A 25407-nucleotide genomic window follows, 5' to 3' on the forward strand; every position below is an offset into this window, starting at 1 on the left:
AAATCATCCACTCGACCTCCTCTTCCATCTCTGCCACATTACTCTTTGGAGAAGAGGGCAAAAAAAGAAAGGAGGTGGGAGGAGGATGGAAAACCAGGGAGAGAGTGGGAAACTACTGAGTGGGGTGGAATATAGAGGACTGCTCAGAGTGTTTCAATTACAATAAAAACTATTGTTCTTACCAGCGTCATGCAGGGCTGATCTTCCCTGCAGGTCCACGTTCCCCACTGGGCAGTTGTGCTAAAACACAAAACACTGTCATGCACAAAGTCAGGCCTTTCAATGACACTTCATGCTTTTTAAGCTTTAAAAAAGGTCAGATGTTGAGTCTCTAACTTTTAAACACATCACTGATGACTGATTGGCACAGAACTGTTACATGGATGAACAAACAAAGTGAGAATACACCAGAATGTTACAGGTGCATTAAAACTCTAGTTTGAATCTTTAAAATGATTCTGAACCAGAGAAGTGAAACCAGGTCAAGCAAGAGAGAGTGTTGCTATGATACTGGTTCAATGGTCTTCGATCCCACCTTAGACCTCCCATTTTTTAAAACCCCTTATCCTCTCTCGATCTTTGACTCTATCCTACTTTCTCAACTCAATCATCTTATTCTCTCCCTCTTTTTTCTGCTCCATCTCCAACCAAATATCTCCACTTGACTTCAGTCACTATAAAAAAAACCTTTTGCTCTAGCAACAGCCTCCAAAACCAGTAGCAGGGCCACGTGGGAAACTCTATCCGATGGGCTCTAAGAGCCAGGCTCAGATTGCACATGATGATGGCATAGAAATATAGACTGCAGGTTAGAGTGCGGGCAGCCTGTCAACACAGCAGACACACAGCAAACACTCATCCAGTGACTCAATGTTGTTGGCATAAGCAGTCTACAGTCAGGTCACTGGCAGAGCATTATGGTTGATTACCCACTATATTAGCAGGTGTCTGAATGTGTGACACCAGTGATTTCAAAGACAAATGTTAGCCAAACTTTCTACAGAATTGGAATATTCCAAGTTAAATCAAATGGAATTTAACAGGAAATGAAGCTTTCAAAGCCAGTTTCTTACAGTAATGTCATTAGCGATGCTCACAAACCGTTTTGTATATTACTTACATTATTAAAGCAAGAAATTGAATTAATTTCATGTGCATTGAACACAGAACCGCTTTGAGAGCGCTATAACATTGTAGAAACAAAAGAGAAACAGTGATTGGTCAGTGCCGAACTTCTAAGGAGAGCATGATTGGTCAGGTAAGGTAAATACAGGCATTCTAAAACTCATTGAACATAATTAGTCTAAGCTTTTTTCCAATTCTTCCATCTCTTTGTGGTACAAGCAATTCACACATAAACAAAAGAAACAAATAAACTGTTGGAGCTAATAACACAAGCAATAGACTGATAGAAATCAGTTCCTAGGGCACTATCACTGCATCTCACAAGACTTTTACCCTTGTAAACCTAGGACTATTAAAACATGTTTGTGTATTAATTGATTCAAATGAAACAGCTCATGAGTAAAGTGTTTTTCTTGCATTGCTTAAAACCAGTATAATCTTCTTAGAATCAAAATGTCGGTGTAAATGAGAACAAGTTTGTTTATTTGTTAAAAAGACATTCTTTGGAAGCATCTTTGACTGGTTTCCCTCAAATACACAAATGCCAATGAAGACTCTAGACAACCCTTTATCTCACCATCAAGGTACTCCGAAAACCACACATCTACACATCCAAAATTCAATATTTTGTAACATAGGATACAGAAAAAGCATATAAAAGACTTAAAAGCTAATTCTCTGCACAGCAGACACACAGACAAGAAGTTTACCTGGAGTAGCTTCTGCACACAGAGTGACTGGTTATTTCTAGCTGCCAAGTGTAAGGCATTTTTTCCTACAGGAACAAAAATCAATATGAGGCATTAGAAAAACAAAAGTGCTTCAGGCTTTGCCATAAGGAACTATCTAGATGGTTGTTTGAGAAAGAGGGTCTAACATTGCTTGTACTCCCATTTCATGTTCTCAAAGATATCGATCAACCCCCCGATCAACAACAACCTAACCCCTGTTCCGGTAAATGTGAAATTATTAGTCATTTGCATTACTTGAACAAATAGTTCACCCAAAAATGAGAACTCCAATGTCTTTCTTCTTTGGAACACAAAAAAATATAGATTTTGATGGAGATATGAAGTGAATATCCATATAATGCAAGTCAATGGGGCACAACAATTTCAAGCTCCAAAAAGGACATAAAGGCAGCATAAAGATAATCCATATCCATGTTTAATTTATTAAAAATTTTATTCCATTTATTCCATGTCTTCTGATGCAATCTGATTAGTTTTGTGTGAGAAAGAGACCAAAACGTAACTCCTTTAACACAATAAATCTTGACATTTTAGTATCCAAAGCATGATCATTATTTGTGCTATGCTCATGCATCAAGTGTGAGGAAATGTAATAGAGTTTGAGTTTCAAATTATTTAAAATAATAAATAAATATATAATCAAATTCAAAGGGGCTTTATTGGCATGAATGTAAACAATACAATACATATGTGTGTGTGTTCCATTTGCAGTTGTCTATATATTCCAATAATGTTTTGTCTGTAACTTTACAGTGTGTTGCATTTTGCTGTAGCTTATGGTTTGATGCTTGTTCAAGTTTGGCTTTCTGCAGATGATCAACAATGCTAAAATATAATTATTCGGAACTGCCTCAAATATCATAATCAGTGCATCAATATTAATGATTTACCAATTATTAACAAAATAGATCATGAGAAATTTAAACTTTGAATACCCTTAATTCTCACCTGTGGCATCAGTGGCTGTGACATCCACACCATGATGAAGAATAAGATTCAGGCAATCAAGATGTCCTCTGGTGGCAGCAAGATGGAACCTGGGGGGAGAGAGAGAGAGATGCATTTTGATTGATTCATTATATTTCAAAACAATATTGGGGGTCGCAAAATCATGTATTATTCTTTCTGGTAAATAGAACATTTCTCAATGTCTTCATTTAAAATAACATGCTACAACATTCAGGGGACGTTCTCTTTATCTTTGAGAGAAAAGCACAAATCCTGATTTTTATAAAATTGTATATAGTTTGGATATAATTATACTACTTGAGACATGGAGTCGTTTAGAGTCTCAAACCTCTTTTCCATTACATTCAGCCTGTAAAATAGAGAAAAATCTGGATGAAACTTAATAAGGAACCGATTTGTTCAGATGAGGACACTTACCTATGTGCAGTGTATATCCCCCCATACAAGTCCCCCTATTATAATGAGGACACCATAAAAAGACACTACAGTCAGATATCCATTTTCAGTCTCTAGGCTCTGTACTGTTAATGGTGGATCTGAATGCAAGGTCAGGAAAGGAACCAGACTACATTTTTCAGCTGGAGATATATTACCAGTACACATATACAGCAGAATCAACGCTTTACTAAAGCACGTCAGAGTTATGACAACACGATAAACAGACATGGGAAACACGTCATTCAGCTCAGCAAAATCCTGGGTTTCTATATAGTTAATGGCAGGACAAGGGGACCCTCTTTGGGTTGATTTATTTACTGCTCATCTCGAGGCAGCATCACAGTGGATAACATTATTACAGATATAGACCACAATAAGATCAACTACTTCATGGTGATGCCACAGATTCCTTTCTCAGCTCACAGTCACAGTCATTAGTCTAAACAACTTGCTAAATCTGATATGTTCTGAACAGAATATTTAACTGTATTCCCTCCCACTTTATGTTGATGCATGTAGCGTATTAGTGCAGGTATTAAAATGTTGAATTCATAATTCGATTTTTATATATATTTTTTAAGTTAAGGACCCTGACGAAAATAGTAATATTGTAGTAACCTTGACTGCTGTCACCATGGTTTTATAACAATAATATGTAATTTTTATATAGCAACCATGATTTTGCTATATATTGTAAACATGTTTAACTTTATATTGTGGTTATCATGATTTTACTACAAATAACATGTTAAAACTATGGTTAATGTTGTAAAGCCATGATTGTTATTAAAGGGCAAATCTGTTGAAGTGTTTACCAAATAGATTATTCTTTGGATTTGCCAGTAATATGTTTTTCTGAACAAAGCAAATACCGAAACGTACCAAAACAGTGACCCTAAAACCGTGATACAAACCAAACCGTGAGAAATTCAAACCTTAAACTGTATTTGTTGCACTGTGCCTTTATTAGCATATGTGATCGATATAAAGTCATCGTAATACAGTGAGGATACATTACATTACATACATACATTATTGAAATCCGATGAACTAGCTTTAAATTTGCAATTTAGCTGGCAAACGAATGCATAAATGTGACCAGCTGGATCTAAACTAATGCAAATAGATGGTAACCGATGGTATAAATCATGACATTGAAATATTTGGGTAGGACTTGCATGTATTTTCTTCATTGTTTGAGGATAGCTTTAATGTTAGCATCCTCCCAGCTTTGTCGAAAAACATACTGCGGTTACTAATGCATACTAATGCAGAATCTAGTCAAAAAATGAATTACTTTATAATGACATGACAACGTGTACTGCATACATGCATGAATCTGAAGTGTTCCGCTCCATGCAGTGTAGTCTCACGTGTCAAAACAAACACCACAAGGCATCAGCGAAGTGATAGTTTTTATTTTGCCTCTAGAGGCCACTCTCATACTGTATTGAAGGGTGAGGGTCAAAATCCCTTGTCTCTTCAGATATATCAATACATATATATATATATATATATATCCTTTTATATCAATATCTATCTGTATTCTGTTGCTTAACTTCTTTAATAAAGTGATGAATTAACTATATGCATGACCACATCATCAATTCTATTTTCTTATGCATAACTGAAATATACTTTGAATCATATGTGTGTTGAATGCTAACTAGTCTCTTTTAGGAACATTCCAGAGACTTTCTCTCTGTCCTGCACGTAGGCTGAAGGTCTTTTGGGGATAAGCTTATCTGTGATGCTGGTGTTTCCGCGGGGCTGGAGAATGCGTTAAACATAGGTTCCAGATGTATTCTGTGTTTGATTGTTACTTTTCCATGACTAATTATATGGTTTAAAGTCCTATGTAATAATACCGGAATAGTAGAAGTGTGATTTTCTCTTATTACTTCTTTAGGGAAGAAATGTATGTTATTTCTACCCCTCTCCTCTGCCCGAGGAGTGAATATTTTATCTCTCTGTTTTGGTTTAAATGGCCTAATAACGTGGTGCTCTGGCTCTCTTGTGCCCAGAGAAGAACTGTCGTTCGTCAGTGTTTTGTGTGTGCGTTTGACTTTCTACCCAGGTTTTGAACACAGGGATGCACACCAGGCCAACTCGAAGACGCCCTGCGACCATCTGCGAGGTCACTTCAGATGTAAATCTCGGGCTCGGACGACAAGTGCGCTGATTAATGCTGATAGGCCGCATAGCTGTCTATATGTTGTGACTTTATGGTCTTTTAGCCAATCAGGAGTAAAATAATGGAATGTATGTCCTTGCAAATGGTATAATTGATGTAAGATTTTGTGTAAGGTACGAGTTGGCTTTCGATCTCCTCGTGAGACTTTGCCGCTGGCTCTACCAATTTCACTGCAGACTATACTTCAGTAAATTTTTGATTCTTTAATTGAACTTCTCGACTCCTGGTCTTCTTTCTCCATATCTGGTCCGGGTCATAACTGTTATACCCCTAACAGTTTGGTGGAGGATTCGGCGGGCAATCACTCCGTGGTGACATCTCTGGCAAATCAGCAAACAAGGTAGGAAGCTTTTATTAATTGTTAGGGCTGTCTGATTGGAAGAGATTTTGAAGGGAGCGGGAGAGCTTCACTCCGACGAGGCGAGTGAAGAGTAATTTAATTATACTATTGAAAGTATAAGAAGTCGCTGAGAGAGCTGTTAAGGGTTAAAACAGCAAACAGCGCAAGTGAAGCGTGCTCTGTGGGGGGCCCAGGTGGGCATTGGTGTAGCACCACCCCGGCAGAGTGCGTCCCTGGACGGGAGGTCCAGTGGCACCGTAAACCTGCTCAATCTCTTCCACCTCAGATAGGGGTACCCCGAGCTTAGTGAATCAGGCAGTTAGGGATTCAGATATTAGGTATAAAATAAAATAAAATAAAATACAATACAATAGGGATTGTTTTGCCAGGGATGCATCAGGAGCGGTCCCAAGTAAATAAATAAATTATGACCCGAATTGGTATGGATCAGTATATGTGACCAGGATGTTTGTGAAGAATACTTTGTGGTGTATTGTGTAGAAATCCAGTATTGTTGCTGCTATAGTTAATTTATCCGCGTAAAATATTTACTGCTAAAATCTTTTCGGTAGTGATTTTCAACTGTGACCAAGAAAAATGACTGATAAAGGGAATTTTCTGAGTAGTTCTGACCAAAACGAGGAGGGCACACGCTGTAAACAGCTCTGCTCTGACGAGCTCAAATCAAAGAAATGTGCACAGCTCATTAAGAAAATGGTCAGTCAGGGGTTTGATTCTGATTGGAACGTCATGCAGCAGATTGACTGGCTGCAGAACAAAAAAGACGCTGATAGGGCCAAATATCTATCCGTGTTTGCCTATTCATGGATTTGTAAACTGGGTGGTATACCTTTAAGCCACGAAAAGGCAATTCCAAATATGATGGACGGATGGTCTAGTTTGATTGCCCAGCGTGATAGAGTGGCAAAAATTATTGGGCAGGAAGTCGGCTGTGATCTGTGTAGTTTGAGTAAGGGTTTCGAGGCTGTTTGTGAGAAGGCAGAAAATGCTGTGAAAAATTAGACAGTTCCCAGTGCTCCCTTGGCCCCCACCTGCTCTTCTCAGACTGCTCAGGCAGCTGCTGCTTTCAGCGCTGCTGATCAGACTGATAATCAGAACGATGGGCCATATGCTGAGGCGCGCGGATTGTTGAATGTGGCTGTATCGCGCCCCCCCACCTTATGACATTTCGGAGATTCCTGCCGTGCAAGCAAAGCAGATTAAGCAAAAACCGGGGGTCGGAAATCTTGACTTGTCCCCCAGAGAAATGTCTAAACCCATTGAGACGGCATTCACCACCCCAATCCGACATCATCTTGGGGAGGATTGAATACTGAGATGGGTGCTGGCTGGGAGGATGGTCAATGGGTCAGACTCACAGCGGCTGAGAAAAACAGTTTGCTTGCAGGGTTGGAACCTTTTAAGTTGTATAACCCAAACAAAATTCTATGGGACAGGCTAGAGGCCGTTGCTAGGCAACAGAATCTGGGGATGGCAGATATACAGTCTTTGGTTGAGGGTTTGGTTCCCACCAGCAAATTAAGGGCGGTTCAGATTGCTCCTTTCCACCCCAGAGTCCCCACAGATTGGCCTGAGTTTTGTGAAGCTTACTCAGATTACAAGTTACTGCGTGAAAGATATTTTGGGTCGGAGGTCTTTTCCCTGGACCAGTGTGACACAGATTAAACAGAGGGCTGGCGAAAACCCCTTAGAATACATTGAGCGCTTTCGCATAGCCTATGAAATGTACTGTGCTGCAAACAACAACGCAGAAGATCTTGATTCTGCCATAGTGATAGAATCCGCTACAGGCGGATTGAATAAACAATACCGAGACATGTTGTTGAACAGTGCCATTGACATCAGATATTGGGAGGATTTGCTTCGTTGGTGCTCTGTAAGCTGGAGCCGTTTGCAAACACGTGATGATGATGTTAATGTGGGTAAAGTATCTGCTGTGTCAGTTGAAGTGGAAATGAGTCCCCGCAATAACATAACCTGCTATAATTGTGACGAGAGAGGTCATACCTCTAGAGATTGTACCAAGCCTGTTGCCAGATGCAGAAATTGTAACAGAGAGGGCCACATTGCTAGACACTGTCGTAGTGGTAAACAAAAAAAAAAAAAAAACACAGAAATGAGAAAAAGGAAGGTACTAAAAATGATGTTTCTGTCAACAGTGATGCTCCGAAGCTTAACTCTCTGACTACAGCTGAGCTCAAAAAGCTGAGGCAGCTGATAGGGGACGAATAGGGGTCAGCGGCCTCCGGTTCATGTAATTATGCAGACACCCGCCCATTCATACAAGCGTTGTTAGGAGGCCGGCAATGCCTTATTTTGATTGACACGGGCGCGACTGTATCAATTACAGATCTCGATCTTGAGATCACTTCTGAAACTTTGTATATAGAAGGTCTAAATGGCACAAATGTATATCATAAATCTGTTCCTATCCCTCTAACCATTTCTAACTCTGAAAAAGTCTATTGGACTGAATTTTGGGTAGGGAAAAATACTGTAGGGACTCTAATCGGTGTTGACATTCTGAAAGAACTGATGTTTTGCTTTCTCAAGATAAGCTAGTGCTTGGCTGCAATGAAACAATTCGCTTATCTCAGAGTGGCCCCCACCATGAGCAGAGATGTGCAGTGGCTGAACCTGCTAGTCTAACTGAAACTCGCCCTGAGTGGAAGTTTATAATTTCCAAATTTCCTGATGTATGGGCAAAAGATAAATATGATTGTGGTTTAGCACAGATTCAGCCACTGAGCATCCCAGGTCCTTTGCATGAAGCCAGAAGACAATATCCTTTGAAAAATGAGGCTCGAGAGGGGCTGACACTGTTGTAGATGAACTATGCAAACGGGGGATTGTGATTCCCTGCTCCTCTCCCACTAACTCTCCCATGTGGCCTGTCAAAAAGCCGGATGGGAGCTGGCGTTTGACCATTGATTACACTTCTCTGAATTCAGTGTCTAAGAAAATGCACCCTCTGGTGGCCAACCCCGCAACTATCCTACACGAGATAGGATCTGAACATTGTCTTTTTACTGCTTTAGACATTTCTAACGGTTTTTGGACTTGTCCCCTAGCCAAGGAGGACCAAGGCAGATTTGCTTTCACCAGCAGCGGTCGCCAATGGACATGGAGTCATTTGCCACAAGGTTTCTGCAACTCACCCACACTGTTTCATCAGGTACTAGCATCCTTCATCGATCCGGTAAGAAAACAAATTGAATATGACGGATCTGTTGTCCTACAATATGTGGATGACATTTTAATTGCTAGTCCAACCAAGTTCAAACATTTGACTGCTGTACAGACTGTTTTGAATGCCCTCCAAAACGGGGATTCAAAGTGAACTTGAAGAAAGCACAGCTAGCACTGCCTGAAGTGACTTATTTGGGGCAAATTGTGGGTGTGCACGGCAGACGCATCACTCCTGAACGAGTTAAAGCTAACATTGAACTTCCAAAACCAAACACGGTTACTGGTCTAAGGCAAGTAATGGGTCTTTTGAATTACTGCCGCCAGTATGTTTCTGAATACACTGAACTTTCTAAACCACTCACAGAGGCGCTGAAAGGAGGAAAACCTGGATCGGAGCTGATCGACTGGACTGAGGAGATGGAGGAGGCGTTTGTGAGTATCAAAGAAACTCTTGCTTCCTCCCCAGCATTACGTCATGCCGATGCCAGCAGGCCGTTCCATCTATGGACATGGGTGGGAACTTGATCCTATTCAGCGGCCCTGGGTCAAAGGGTTCCAGGAAGAAACTCCAATGGGATGGTAGGATATTATTCTGCTCCTATTCCTGTTTCAATGGCAGGACAGCATCCGTGCCTGTTGATATGCGACTGTGCAGAGTGGGCTGTAAAGATTACCGAGGACATTGTGACTCATCAGAAGGTGATACTGCGCACTAGACACCAGATTCTGAAATTGTTAACAAACACTCGTTTAGGCTCTATCTCTAATCAAAGACGAGCTAAATGGGAAGCCACTCTCTTGAGTAAAAATGTGGATATAAATATTGACATTGAAACTGCTATCAACCCTGCCTCCTTACTTCCAGAAGAAGGAACTGCACACAACTGTGCCCGACTGATCGAGACGGACAGCCAGAGCCCTCTTCAATCTGAACCACTTTCTGATGCCATGAAGTTGTTCGTGGATGGTTCCAGCTTTCATGAACAGGGAAAACGCTTCACTGGCTGGGCTGTTGTAAATGAACATGGTGAAACTGTTGACTGTGGTTCTCTTTCAGGAGGAGGGGCTCAAGTGGCCGAGCTGGTCGCATTGACACGAGCATTGCAGTATGGCCAGGGAAACGAGTCAATGTTTACACTGACAGCCGTTATGCATATGGTGCTGTTCATGACTTCGGCCCTGTGTGGAGACGCAGAGGATTTCTAACCACTGCCAGTCTGCCGATCTCTCATCAACAGCAGGTAAAAGAACTTATGAATGCCTGTGATCTTCCTGCAACAGGAGCAGTTATCAAAGTCACTGGACATGCAACGGACAATTCTCCTGAGGCCACAGGAAACCGAGCTGCTGACACAGCTGCCAGAGAGGCTGCAACACAGACTGAGACTTGCGTGAGTGTTATGGCTCTTGCTCCTCAGGAGAGTGAGACCCCCAGAGACCTTTTTAAACTCTATGATGAGGATGACCCTGACGAGATAGAACAATGGACAAAATTAGGAGCTCAGAAAAATGCAGAAGGACTGTGGACATTTAATGAGCGTTTTGTTTGTCCTGTTTCTGCTAGAACTGAACTAATGTCTTTGTATCATGGTTTGGCACATGCAGGTCCTGAAAAACGACATGCAATGATTTCCAAAACCTGGTGGTGGCCCCGACTGAGGGCTTCTTGCAATGATTTTTGTAAGAGATGTCTAGTATGCCTTAAGGTTAATTCTTCTTCTAAGCTGAAAATTCCCTTAGGACATGCCCCTCGACCTCAAGGGCTGTGGACACACCTCCAAATTGATTTCATAGGTCCACTGCCCCCTAGTGGAGGTTTTACATACATTCTAATGATTGTTGATCTGTTTTCCAGATGGGTTGAGGCATTTCCACTGAGAAACTGCACACGCAGATGCAACCGCCAAGATTATGTTGAATGAAGTTTTCCCAAGATGGGGTTTGCCCTTACAAATTGATTCAGATCAGGGTACACATTTTACTGGGAAGGTGATGAAAAATGTCATGAAATTGATGGGGGTGAGGCAACACTTTCACATTCCATTTAGGCCCCAATCTAGCGGATCTATTGAACGCACTAATCGTATGCTTAAAACTTCATTGAGAAAGAGATTGTTGAAGTGGGGGAAAGGGTGGCATGCGGCTGTCCCAGCGATTTTGTTAAGCATGAGAGCCAGCCCTAACAAGACTACACAGCTCAGGCCTTTTGAGGTAATGACAGGTCGCTACATGCGGCTGCCCTGGGATGCCCCCTTGCAACATGAGGGACCATCCGGGCCTTTGAAAGACGATTTACAAAATTATCTGAAAGCTTTGGATGACAGTCTGCGAGACACATGGGTTAGTGTTAGCACACGACAAGCAGATTGAGATAATGTTGAGCAAAAAGACATGCCTGCTTTGCCTGAAATAGGTGACAATGTAATGTTACAGCGGGAGATAGTTTCCCCCTTAGGTCCGAAATTTGATGGGCCTTATCAGGTGGTATTGACCACTAACACCTCTGTTCTACTGGACAGGGGGGTTTTGGGTACCGTATGGAGACACTGGTCACAGGTGAAACCACTTGAAAAGTGTAACAACTTACTACCTCGGGATCATTAAATGTCTGTCGTGTATGTTAAAATTCTAGAATTCTAGAACAAATGTTTTATCATTACAGATGGCTGAATCCAACGACATACTGAAGCTGCTAATTCTTCAAGAAGAAGTGCGTAGTGAGAGACGACTGAAAGTGAAACGATCTTTCATCCGATTGGTACTTCCGCTCTCATTGGTATTTTTAATTCTGATCGCTTTATCATTTTTGATGTGGATTCAAATTTCAATTTGGACAGGGAGATTCCAAGCGTTTTCAACTCATTGGGATTGTGAGGAGATCGATAACCGTCCATCATGGGTACAATACCCATGTCTAAATTCAACTGAGGGTCTAAATTTAATTCCGACCATGCACCAAAAGGTAAATGATCGTTGTTATCGTCTGGACAGAAATGAGACAGTGACCTATTGGCTTGGTCACTCCCCAAATTATCCCGATACTACCCTCATTATGCAAAAAGGTCGGTGGATGAGGAGTGGAGGCGTTGACCTGTTTGAAGGAGATTTCAGTTCAATGAGCTGGATCCCTGACCACATAGCTCGTGAAAACATGAGTGCATGCTCTATATGAATGGATATAGTTAATCGATATTTGTTAAAATCTAGAAAAGGTGAGAGTAGAGCAGAACGAAGGAGGCGTCAGAGGATTTGGTCATGGGAGCTGTTAAATATGTGTTATATGCTTTTGGAGCTCTTTTGGGAGTGGGTGTCCTCTGTCTGTGTGTGTGGATGTGTGTTCGTTTCTGTTTTTCTTATGTATGCAGGTCTGCTTGCAGTAATTTGAACCCTTCCGAGGAGGAGAACCGACTGAGAAAACTGACGACACGCTTGAAAGAGAAACTTAAGGATAACATCCATGCCCTGTTGTGAGTGGAAGGTGGGAGAGCCTTCGCGTGGGGACTGGGAATTTTTAGTATCCAGCATGTCCGCAATGAGGCGAAGAAACAAGTGTGACCCATCAGGGAAGCATGCGTTACCACTCCACCTTCCGTAGTGACCTCACTTGGTGTTTCCACGGGGCTGGAGAATGCGTTAAACATAGGTTCCAGATGTATTCTGTGTTTGATTGTTACCTTTCCATGACTAATTATATGGTTTAAAGTCCTATGTAATAATACCGGAATAGTAGAAGTGTGATTTTCTCTTATTACTTCTTTAGGGAAGAAATGTATGTTATTTCTACCCCTCTCCTCTGCCCGAGGAGTGAATATTTTATCTCTCTGTTTTGGTTTAAATGGCCTGATAACGTGGTGCTCTGGCTCTCTTGTGCCCAGAGAAGAACTATCGTTCGTTAGTGTTTTGTGTGTGCGTTTGACTTTCTACCCAGGTTTTGAACACAGGGATGCACACCAGGCCGACTCGAAGATGCCCCGCTACCATCTGCGAGGTCACTTCAGATGTAAATCTCGGGCTCGGACGACAAGTGCGCTGATTAATGCTGATAGGCCGCATAGCTGTCTATATGTTGTGACTTTATGGTCTTTTAGCCAATCAGGAGTAAAATAATGGAATGTACGTCCTTGCAAATGGTATAATTGATGTAAGATTTTGTGTAAGGTACGAGTTGGCTTTCGATCTCCTCGTGAGACTTTGCCGCTGGCTCTACCAATTTCACTGCAGACTATACTTCAGTAAATTTTTGATTCTTTAATTGAACTTCTCGACTCCTGGTCTTCTTTCTCCATATCTGGTCCGGGTCATAACTGTTATACCCCTAACAGTATAATGACAGCAGACCCTTCCCAGCCACTACAGCATCGGACGCAATGGGGAAAAAAATATCAGTGTGGATTTTTGCAAATAACTGATAGTTCCAGAAATCTGTTATCAGTGCCAATTTATCGGCAAAACCGGAATGTCGGTCGACCTCTAATGACAGCAAAGCTCAACAAGATTGAGGAGGCGTCAACGAAAATTCCTTTTGGGATTTATGGAACAATTTAGATAAGCATAATAAATCAAATCCATTCCCATCTGTAACCCAAACATTTTGGACAGAACATTTAGGAAATCTCCATTCACAAAATGAACCAAACCTCAGCCAAAAACATTTGACCTCTAACTAAATAATCTGGAAAACACAATAAATCCAATGCTCAAGGTGGCGCAGAGTATGGCTTCTGCGTTACGAGCTCCGAACCAATGTTGCAGTTTTTTGTTTGTTTAGTCTACAATTCTTATGTTTTTCATCTAGGATGTTGTCTGCCTTATGGTCTACGATAGGCAAACACTTTTGGACATTGGTTCTGCAATAGCACACTGAAAAACAGACTTTAAATACCTTAATGCAGGCCCGCTGTTATCAAACAGGACAGTGGAACCCTTTGTCTGGGCAGCCAAATGGGGAAGGAGAGCCGGCGTTCTCATCAGACAAAGGCGTCGTGAAAATAGACCCCCGCTACCCAGTATTCTACTGGCAAATATTCAGTCTCTGGACAACGAGCTCTGCGACCTGTGAGCGCGGTTCTCTTTCCAACGAAAAGAGACTCTGCTATTGAACCCGCAATGTTCTAAGAGCACAGAACGGATCGAGTGAAAGACCTCTCAGGTAAAGACGGAGGTGGTGGTGTATGTTTTATGATCAACAAATCCTGGTGTGATCAGAAGAACATACAATCAAGTATTTCTGCTCTCCTGATCTAGAATTTCTCATGCTTCTGTGTCGACCATTCTGGCTACCGAGGGAATTCACTGTGGTCATCATCACTTGTGTATTAGAGCCCTGCATGGGCCAAAATCTCCAGCTCTAGCCCGTAGTGTTCAAGCCCGGCCCAAAAACATCTGCAATTATTCAGCTCTGATCCAGCAGCAAATAAGTAAATAAAGATGTACGGCCTACCTTTCTTTGATGTGATGTAACTTTACAGAAACTGGAGAACAAAGTTTCAAAGAACTCTTCGCCAACTGGCTAATGTAAAAAATATATAACAATCGGTTGAACTGTGTACAGGCTGAACTGTCACCGTTTATTGGCGGTGTTGTGAAGAAAAAGAATCGCATCCACCGTTGAAGGCTTCAGAGCTGTTCTCCTCTCCTCTCCAATGTCCTCCCTGCTGTGCTGAAAACACGTTCGCTGCTACTGCTTGCAGGTATACTCAACACATGACGGGCAAGTCTTGACAACAAAGGAAGTGTCTTCTCATGTTCACTCCAACTCTCGGTCATCAAATTCCGTTTTCTGGTTAAGGTTGAGGTATATGTGAACCTTATCCACAGCTGTGTCATCACCCTGGGTGACATTCTCCCACTCCAATTCTAAGTTTGACAGTGTTCTTTTTTTTTGGTGGCAGCGGGCATCTAGCAGACTCAGTCGCATTTCTACAGGTTGCGCAATAGCTTGCGATCAAACGCTTCGCATCTTAAAAGGATGGTATCTCTCCCAGTAGCACAGAACATCCGCAACTGGTTGAATTTTGGCCATAGGAATATTGCCAGTTTATGAAGTGGCTGAATCTGGACCTTCTTGCCAATCCAAGTGGTGCTGGCGGATGGTGGCTTGAGAAGGCATGTCAGTGCTTACTGGCTGGGAATGACGTGTCAGCTTCTCGTACCACAACACAACAAGGTTCAAAGTTGGATATTGATCCCCTTCCAACTCCTGCTGGGCTTCGTAGAAGGGTTGGAGAAAACAATACCAAAAAATACAGAACATCTGGGGACACATCAGCCATTCTATGGCCTTCTCAACGGCTCTCCAGCTTTTCCAATAGTTTAGCATACACATCCTTGATAGACTTGAGCATGAGAAATACAGTGCTGTAACGCGTTTCTCCCATCTGCTGAACGGTCTTGGATAACTGGCTTGCCAGACCGCTTTGACAAACTACAAAGTACTTGACAGCCAGAAACGTTGCACCAACCTCTGGGACAGGTACTGACAACTCAGTGATGTCCAAGGCATGTCGGAGGACCGTGTTGTAGATGTGATCCTGACAGTCCAAGCGCCGGTAAGGTCGTAATTCAGCAACAATATTCAAACCTTGGTCCGTTACCCACACCACCTTAGTAATTACAGAGGGATCAAACTTCAGAACTGACACAAGCTGCTTCTGCAATTCCTTGCGGACATTTTAAGCCGTTTTAGCATCATAGTAAGGGAACATGGCAGTTGTGAGTACATTACTCTTCAACTTGAAATCTGATGTTATATAGTGACATGTGAACTGATGATTACCGCAAGGTCAGTTACATGTCTGTGGTCATCCCAACATTAACTGAACATATTACCTCTTATCTCAGCAGCAATCGCTTCTCTTTTTGTTGTTGCCTTTTGTGGCATCTGCGAGAGACAGTGGTGGGGTCAGGCAGCAACTTTTCAGCAGATAAGCGACCATATACTGCCTCTGCATTAATTGGTTCCTGGGCTGACTTTATAAATCCACCTCCAGCCACCGTTTGAAATGGCCCCATGTCTTCGCAGCAGAAATCCACACACTTCTCGTGACTTGGAATTTGGCATAAGCTGGCACTGGCTTCAAGAAGAACTCGGACATTGATAACTGTCTCGTGGTAATAGAGCTAGCTGTAGTGCAGCCGCTTGACATGCCGTTGCAGATGAGATGTTCCTGTTTTTTTGCTGTCATGAGCAAGAACAGTTTTGCAGATTCTGCACTGCACATGACCAATTGGCTCCTTGTTTGTTGTGGAAATTAAATCAAAACTCTTCCAAAATTAAGCTTTTCCAGAAGCATTAGGAAGTTTTAGAAACTCCCCACACTCCAACTTCTCCCTGATGCTCTGCATGGTCAACTGTGAATGGTCACGTGTATGCTCATGTACATGCGTATAGGCCATGTATAATATTAATTATAGTATTAGCACGCAATTATGGGCACAAAGAAAGGAGAGAATTTAAAGGAGCCTGAGTCCAACCCGAATCGTCTCAGCATGTCGGGCTCTGTCGGGACCCGACGGGCTTGCAGACCTCTACTGTGTATATCCCCCCACAAGCCGACACACTCAAGGAACTGTATGGGAGTATAAGCAAGCAGGAAAACGTACACCCTGAAGTCGCATTCAATGTGACCAGGGACTTTTAAAAAAAGCCAACTTCAAGGTCAATAGCACCGAAATACTAACAACACATCAGCTTCAACACACGAGGGGACCAGGTTTTGGACCATTGCTACTTTCCCTTCTGGGATGGCTAAAATCCCTCCCCCGCCCACCCTTTGGAAAAATCACACCACTCTTCCATTCTGCTTCTGCCCGCGTACAGGTAGAAATTTAAACCGGAAGCACCCGGCCTCAGACCAATCCAGTGCTGGTCGGACCAATCAGATTCTATGCTACAAGACAGTTTTTATTATGTGGACTGGGAGATGTTCCGGTCTGCCTGTGATGAAGACATCGAGGTCTACGCTGATAGCGTAACGTGTTTCATCAGAAAGTTCATAGAGGATGTTGTACAGACCAAAACAATACGGATCTACCCAAACCAGAAACCATGGGTTAACAGCGATGTTCGCACGGCACTTAATGCGCGGACCTCCGCTTTTAATTCTGGGAATGCGGTAGAGCATAAACAAGCCAGTTATGCCCTATACAAAACTATCAGAGCAGCCAAACGTCAGTACAAGGACAAGATTGAAGGACAGTTCAACATCAAGTCTAGAAGCATGTAGCAGGTAATTAATATCGTCACAGACTTCAAAGGGAATAAAAACTTTGCCGTGAACACCGCTGCCACTCTCCCGGATGAGCTCAATACATTTTATGCTCGTTTCGAGGGAAATAACACCGCCCTCATGGAAGGAGCTTTCAAGGCCAAAGCTACAGAGGTTAGTTCACTCTTAGTCTCTGTAGCAAATGTAACCAGATCCTGATCGACGGGTGAATATCCGTAAAGCTGCGGGCCCAAACGGTATTCCGGGCCACGTCAGATCATGCGCGAACCAACTGGCTGGTGTTTTAACAGACATTTCTTTGTTTGTAAACCAGTTCTCAAAAGTCTTGTGGACAAATGTTTAGTATGTTAAATGTTTTATATGGCCTTATTTCAATGAATTAATAAAAAAATTTTCCAGAAACCACACATAAACGTTATTTTCTCAAAAAAACAAACATGTACATACATGTTGCTCACATCGTATTCAGCACAAACTGGGCAACAATAATGTGTTATCAGACTATAGCCATTAATATGTTTATAAGCATCTGGAAAAAGCACAAATGTCAAGGCATGTCAAAACTTCACCAGGGCCCAAAACACTCAGACCCCAGAGGGTTAAACAACTGACATTCTGTTGCTCTGACCCCCATCATCAGCAAATGCTTTGAGCAACTAATCAGAGATTACATCTGCTCTGTGCTGCCCACCAAATCTTCCCTGCGATATGCAGAAAAGGACGCACAATAAATTTGGGCCAATGTCTCTTCCCAGTCAGCCCCTGGAGATGGCTGAGGAAGTTTGGAATGAACCGCCACATCCTCACATGGTTTTACACCAGTACTGTAGAGAGCATCCTGATTGGCTGAATCACTGGCTGGTACAGCAACGGCACTGACCTCAACCGCAAAGCCCTGCAAAGGGTGGTGTAAACTGCCAGACACATCATCGGAGGTGAGCTTCCCTCCCTCCAGGACATACATACCAGGCAGTGAGTGAAAAAAGCTCGGAGGATCATCAGAGACTCCAGCCACCCGAGTCATGGGCTGTTCTCACTGCTACCATCAGGCAGGCGGTATCGCAGCATCAGAACCGCACCAGCCGATTACATGACAGCTTCTTCCCCCAAGCAATCAGACTTTTGAACTCTTGATCAATATACATCAGCACTGCACTTTATTACTCTTACACTGGACTGTCATAATTATATTCTCTCTGAACACACTGGCAACTGACTATCAACAAACAGCCTGAATGTCAATACAACTTACTGTATATTTTATATATACTATTGTTGTTGTATACGGTGTATTCTATATTGTGTGTATTGTATACTGTACATTGTATATTATTATTTTTATATTATGTTGTGTGTAATTATGTGTATAATAGATATGTAAATCTGATGTTTATTGTAAAAACAAGTACAACCCAAATAACTACAGGGGCATTACAGTAAGCAGTAACCTCAGGAAACTATTCTGTTGCACTATAAATAACATTAGTGAAATTAATTCAAGAACACAAGATACTAAATAAATGTAAAATTGGATTCATGCACAAACAGAGAACAACTAATCATATCTACTCACTCCACTCACTTATAGAGAAATATGTTCAGCAAACAAAACAAGGCAAAATATTTGTCAGCTTCATTGACTTTAAAAAGGCATTCGATTCTGATTGGCACAACGGTCTATTCCTTAATCTTATCCAGGGTTTAATAGGAGGGAGGAAAGACATATAATATCATAAAACACAAGTACAGAGACAATAAATGCTGTGACAAGATGAATGACAAAAAGATTCAATTATTTCAATCAGACCAAGTGAGTACATAAAGGCTGCAGCCTCAGCCCAACTCTATTTAATATTTATATAAATAAATTGGCCCCAACCCCTTAAATGTCACCTTGCCTTGGACTCTTAGAATTAGAAATGAAATGCCACCTTTATGCTAACGACCTCCTGCTGCTGTCACCTAATGAAGAGGGACAACATGAAAGCCTCTCGATTTTAGAAAAATATAGCAGTAATTGGGCCTTACCAATAAACATGGAGGAGCCCAAAAGTCATGCTTTCCACGGAGTATAAATAAATAAATTGCATTATGAACAATAAATTAATTTTTACAATCAGGGAACAATCCTTTATCATGCCAACTGCTATAATTATTTGGGTCTTACAATCTCTGCTTCAGCACAATTTGATTTGGCAATAAAGCATCTAAATATATTACACATAATTTAACCCCCCCCCAGCTATTTTATTTTCCATCTTTTCATTGCTCTCTGTATTTAACTTTTTCATTTGTTTGAATTTAATTTTATTATCATTATTTATTGTATATACTGTACATGTTTTTTAATGTTTGTAATATGTTTATTTACTGAAAGCTTTGGCAAAATTGTACATTGTATACGGTCATGTCAATAAAGCTAATTTGAATTGAGAGAGAGAGAGAGAGAGAGAGAGAGAGGGGGGGATGAAATGGAATGAAAGAGTGATGAGTTGTGGCAAAGGTATGAAAATGGATGCTTGCTCTTACCACCATCATCAGCATTCTGGAGGAGAAAAAGACTCCCATCAAGAGAAACGCAATTCCCTCTCCCTGTAAATGCATCCTCATGCAAAAAAACCCACATTTCACTACAGAAGCATATTTCATATGTCCATTACAGAAGCAAACTTCCTTCCACGACCTTTAAGATGGCCAGGAAGTTTAACAAGGCTGAAATTGCTTTAAATGCAAGCTAACAATGTTAATACTGCACATTTCAATTTATTTGCATTCATCTTCACATCTCAGTCTCATATGAAAGACTGGAGTTCATAAATCTGTACAATGAGGCTCTGTTTAAAAGAGGTGAGAATGCCCATTTGACCTTATAGTCTGAAACATGTGCATATGTTCACCTGTGCTTGGGAAGCATTAATTAAGCCAGTGTTGATTGTGAGAAGTCAAACATGTAAACAGAGCCTTGATCTGAAGCTCAATGTGTGAAGTTGAGGATAACTCCATACACCGACCCAAACAGCCCCTATGGAGTGACGGATGGATCACAGTTTTAGATGAGAACAATGTTGTAAAAAGAAAAACACACAAGTCATGAGGTACAGGGTGTCACAAGTCAGAATTTATATTATTAGATTTCAGAAGAAAAAAGCCTTCATGCATTATCCATTCAATGAGACAAGAAGGCCACCTCATTGCTGAAACAAAGACTGGTGTGATTCTCTTTCTGAAACTTTGTTTTTATGATGAAAACATATACAACATTAGTTATGTAATAGCCATTTCATCATTTCCCATCAAAACACATTTTTTCCACTACTTTAAATGACCTGAACAAACGATTCTTTCAAATGGAATTTAAATCTAAAATGAAAACATAGTTTTCCAAGCATCTAAAAGGGAGCCACAGTTCATTGCACCTGCAAGTTAGCACAGGTTATTTCCTCCAAATATTATTTTATAACCATTTAAAAGAAATGTACTTCTAAGATATCAAACCTGGACAACATTTTATCAAGCACAGGGTAAGGCTGTGGATGTTCTTATGGAAGGTGACCGCTGGTGATTAGGAGAGACTGAAAGGCTCAGATGGTCACGGACACCCAGACATGTCATTCTAGCTTGGCTCCAACTTCTTGACTGACTCGCATATCTGCGGCTCCAAGATACATTATATATTTTTAGAGGTGCTACAGAGGTGTGGTGGGTGGGCTAGTATGAATTCAAAACAAGAATTCTGCATTCTGTACCCAGTCTGTCAGCAGAGCCTTAACCGTTCAGGAACAGAAGTCATTTCAGTATATTTGAATATCTGATAAGTGTGGTATGCATTAGGAATTTGAATACCTTTCTTTGGCATTGAAATAGCATCTAGGAGTAGCCAAACATTAATTGCATATTCTCAGGTTAATACAAGTTAAGCTCAGTCGACAGCATTTGTGGCATAATGTTGATTACCACAAAAGTCAATTTTCTTAAAATAAATAAATAAAAATGCAAAAATCGAGGTTAGAGTGAGGCACTAAAAATGGAAGTGAATGAGGCCAATTTTTAGAGGGTTCAAAAAAAAAGTTTGAAATGTGCCGCTTGTAATTTTAAAAAAAGCACTTTAATTGTTCTGTTAAAACTCATGTATTATTTGAGCTGTATTAAGTTGTTTAAATAGTCATTTTAGGGTTTGTTGATATTAATCATGGAAAGAAGTTGTAAAATTGGCTATAACTTTACACAGAAAAGGTTAGCAATTGATTTTATCACACTAATGTTATTAATCATGTATGTCACTTACGTCTTGTGGCTATACTTTTGAAATAGTGAGTATTTTAATGTTAACAGTGTCCAGCTTTTCCAAAGATTATGCTAAAAAACTAAATTTTCCCGGCTTGTATAGCTAATGCGCATGCACGATCTCAAGTTGATTGACAGGCGTTGTCTGCATCTTTTGGTTCCTTTATCTGTAAGGCGGTACGTCCTTTTAGACATCCGTTGAGTGTTGGGCGTTCCAATTTCTCAAATTCATTTTAATAGAAGTGGCCCATATCTTCCAAATAGCTCTGGTATAACACTACTGTATATAGAAGTATGTGGGTATGGGTATGAAAAAGGTTAAAGCCACAGCAGAGGCTAGGCTATGTTTCCTCTGAGATACCGGTTCGTTAGTAAGCAGGTGTATTCCATGCTCGGTTTCACACACACACACACACACGCACACACACACACACACTTTTTTTTTTATGAAAATAAACACCGTACTAACTGCACGTTACTACTTAACCCATCAGAGCTACTGGGTTACACTCTAAAATCCCTGTGGTCTATTCGGCTGTGTCTGTGAGCTATTCTGAACAGTGGGAGGAATAACAGGCTGTATGTGGGGTCCTACTATGTATGAACAGATAATTTAGACAAATCCAAAGTTAACATGCATTTGTTCACCTACCACTTGACATGATTCTGCACAAAAAGGCTGCATACATTAATGTTCAGGCCATTTGGCAGCCATTAGGGTGCACGGACATCCACAAGCACGTTTCATATATCAGGATGGTGTTTATTAATTGAGCTCCGTTACACTATAACACCAACCCAGTGACTCTGCCGGCGGCAAATGCACTTGATTTAGTCCTGAGAAATTCTAGCACCTTATTACAAGTCAAGCCCTTCTCCTCCCAACAGAGCATGAAGAATCTCACACTATGACAAAAATACCCAAAGGGGAACCTTGCGTCCGTAAATGAGGGAACGAAACAAAGTTGTGGTTAAATTGAGCTGAAATACGCCCGTATGTGCCTTACATACATTCTGTCATGGCAGTAAAACATCAAGGATAGATAGGAGGCCAACTTGGCATTCTAAAGCAGGAAAAATACCCGTTAATCTGCCAAGTCAACTGCATGACCATGTAATATAGTACAACATAGATCAGTGCTATTGAGTAATAAAGTTCAAAGAATCACCTCTGACCCCAAAAATACTTTTTCTTCATTCATCCTAAAATAAAAAGCCATCATCTAAAGTTCTTTGGACTGCAAGCTTTCAGAAGATAAAATAGCAGTTAACATGACATTTTACCAAAAAATGTAAAAACCCTCCCAGATCCTAAATTCAGCCTGTACTCAAGCATAGCTTTATTCTTATTACTGAAGACCCACTTCTGGCCCATGAGATCCAGGCTGTTTTGGGCTCTTCTGGTCCGTTCATGGCCACAGCATTTCAAACTCATCTCTTGTCAGACACAAAAAGCCTCTTCCAAAATTAGACTCAACACCAAGCCAATCTGTGTGAATTCTGTAAACACCAAAACATTTAAATTGATCTAAAATAACAACCATATGCTTCCAAACACAGCAATTATCCCTAAAACAATACAGGAGGCAATGATTCTGAATAGGTTGTTCGTTATTTACTGGCATACTTTTAAACTTTAGTATTGCCAATAAAACATGCAGCAAAGGAGTATAAAATCTAAAATGAAGACAATGGCCCAAGCCCCTAGGGCAGGCATCCTCTCTGTAAAGACAAATACCAAGTCCAAATCCCTACCAATCTGCTCTATGAAAATATGTATATCTGTGATAAAGATCGTGGACAGACAATAGAGATCCTGTGTCATTCAAAACAAGAAAAAAAAAAAACTTTACATGTAATAACTAGAACAATTAAAGTAATTTTTGAAGAGACAAGCCGAACCATCAAAAAGTGTGAAAGTATGTGGAAAATGTGAATGTGGCCATTTATGTGTGCTACAGGGAACTTACGCAGAGCGCCCCTCTACGTCGAGTTTGGTGGGGATGATGCCTTTCTTGCCAAGCACAGCAGCAACCTTGTCAACCTCCCTCCTCTCCACTGCCTTCATCAGCCTGTCATCATACTTATTCCAGTCTGTGTTCTACAGGAAAGAGAAAAACACACAGAGGTCTGTAAATATGATGACGTTAAGAAAATTGAATGTACTAAGACAGTATTGACAACCTCAATAAAGGCGTTGAAATTACATGCATTGTGCATGAATGTCCTGATTATCAGGGTGGTGATAAGAATTGCAATAAGCTGAATGAAGGAATGTGACCAACCCTATTGCACAAACCACATATTCAACTTACATTAGGATCTGAAAAGGCACACAAAAAGAACTAAAAGCAAAGCTGATTTGAGAATAATAGAGATTTTTCTAATGCGCATTTCACATATAAACTTGGCAAAAAAGATTGGGCATCAACAAAAGATGATATTGCAAAACTGAGTGCTTCAAGTTTAAACTTGTTGTTCAAAGACACTCGAGCTCCAAAAATCTAAATAAAAAAAAGTTCACTCTCCAAGAGAAATCTGCAGCATTCCTTGCATTTATGGAGAAAGAGGTCACTCTCCCCCATGGTCAGTTCAACACACACACACACACACACACACACACACACACACACACACACACACACACACACACACACACACACACACAAAGTTTAACTTTAAAAGCAACACTTGAGGATTTCGATACCTACAAAGTACGTGGAGGTGCATTTGAGCCACTGACTCATCTTGGTGGTCCTCTTGCAGTAGTCTGGAGAAGTATAAATATATATAAAAAAGTAGTTCTCCTTTTCCCTTTCCAACAAAATTAACACTCAGCCAGCGAGTGTATATCAGTCTTTGTGGTCTTCAGTGGAGTCCTCCTCTCCAGCAGGCGCCCTGTGCCTTGCAGGGGGGTGAAAAACCTCAGCAGAGTCCTCCAACTTCTCCGCAGCCCACAGCCTCTCCCTGAGACTTCATCACGGTACGAGAGCCACGCAAACACACAGAGTGAGAGCCGCTGTAACACAGGGACCAGCCCCGGGACAGCAGCTCCTCCTCCGGGGCTGAGTCTGTCTCTTCTCCTCACTGTTCTCCTTTCAAAAACAATCCTGTCTGCACAGCCTCTATCTTCTCAAAACTATGTTGTTTGCCACTCTCTCCTAACTATCTGCTGTGCTCCTCTATGCCAAATGGCAGGGTTGTCCAGCCTCTGGAGGTAAATATGTGATCTTCCAGATCTAAAATATCCCTATAAACAGCATGCAGACAATCCCTTCAGGCTAGTTACCTCTATATTTTTTTGACCCTCAGACCTTTCTCCAATGACTGATTGGGGTAGAACTGCTAAGAATAACCCATCCTAGCATTTCTGGTCCATGAGTAACAGTTACGTTGACACCCGTGAGCGTGAGAGGAGAAACAAGGCCAACCAAATGAGAGGAACCTCAGTGCAGCCGAAACATATCCCCCTCCTTAACGACACCCGAATATAAAGCCAGAAACATTAATCTCTGGGAGATTAAAGTCTCAGATCCAGACCAGGTCATCACCTTGCAATCTGAGGCGCTTGCAGCCTCACTCGAAGTGTCTGTCCTCACAAACAGGGGTCGGTCTGATGGACGCAGTGCACAGTAGCAGGATTTAGTGTCGGCTTTTTACAATCAGATGTCTGCCGTATGGACCCCCATTTAAAAATCACCCTCACCATTTCTGTATCTTCAAGATAAACACTGCGCATAAGATCTATTTCCAAAAGGAAGACGTCAGCTTTTAATTTGGTGAGATATTTCAAAGAGGTTCAAAAAGGCAGCAGGGACGCATTCGATTTTCACACCAGCGCCAATGGGGAAGATCAGTTACCCCTTA

At 41.4% G+C, this 25407-nt stretch overlaps 1 protein-coding gene across 2 annotated transcripts in view; it reads right to left on the reverse strand.

Moving 5' to 3' along the window:
- LOC127649356 (uveal autoantigen with coiled-coil domains and ankyrin repeats protein-like) overlaps positions 1-25407 on the reverse strand; it is a 108053-nt gene that overhangs the window by 20148 nt on the left and 62498 nt on the right. The window contains exons 1-5 of one of the 2 annotated variants that reach the window (XM_052134423.1): positions 24252-24601; positions 23511-23641; positions 2826-2914; positions 1836-1900; positions 183-240 (exon numbers count right to left, since the gene is read on the reverse strand). In XM_052134423.1, the coding sequence (XP_051990383.1) occupies positions 183-240; positions 1836-1900; positions 2826-2914; positions 23511-23641; positions 24252-24287 (379 nt within the window). In that variant the 5' untranslated portion in view covers positions 24288-24601. Of the gene's footprint in view, positions 1-182; positions 241-1835; positions 1901-2825; positions 2915-23510; positions 23642-24251; positions 24602-25407 lie in introns of those variants that run through there. The other variant, XM_052134415.1, reaches the window with a different exon arrangement.

This window comes from Xyrauchen texanus, chromosome 1 (genome assembly GCF_025860055.1).
Source record: "Xyrauchen texanus isolate HMW12.3.18 chromosome 1, RBS_HiC_50CHRs, whole genome shotgun sequence".
Taxonomy (NCBI): Eukaryota; Metazoa; Chordata; class Actinopteri; order Cypriniformes; family Catostomidae; genus Xyrauchen; species Xyrauchen texanus.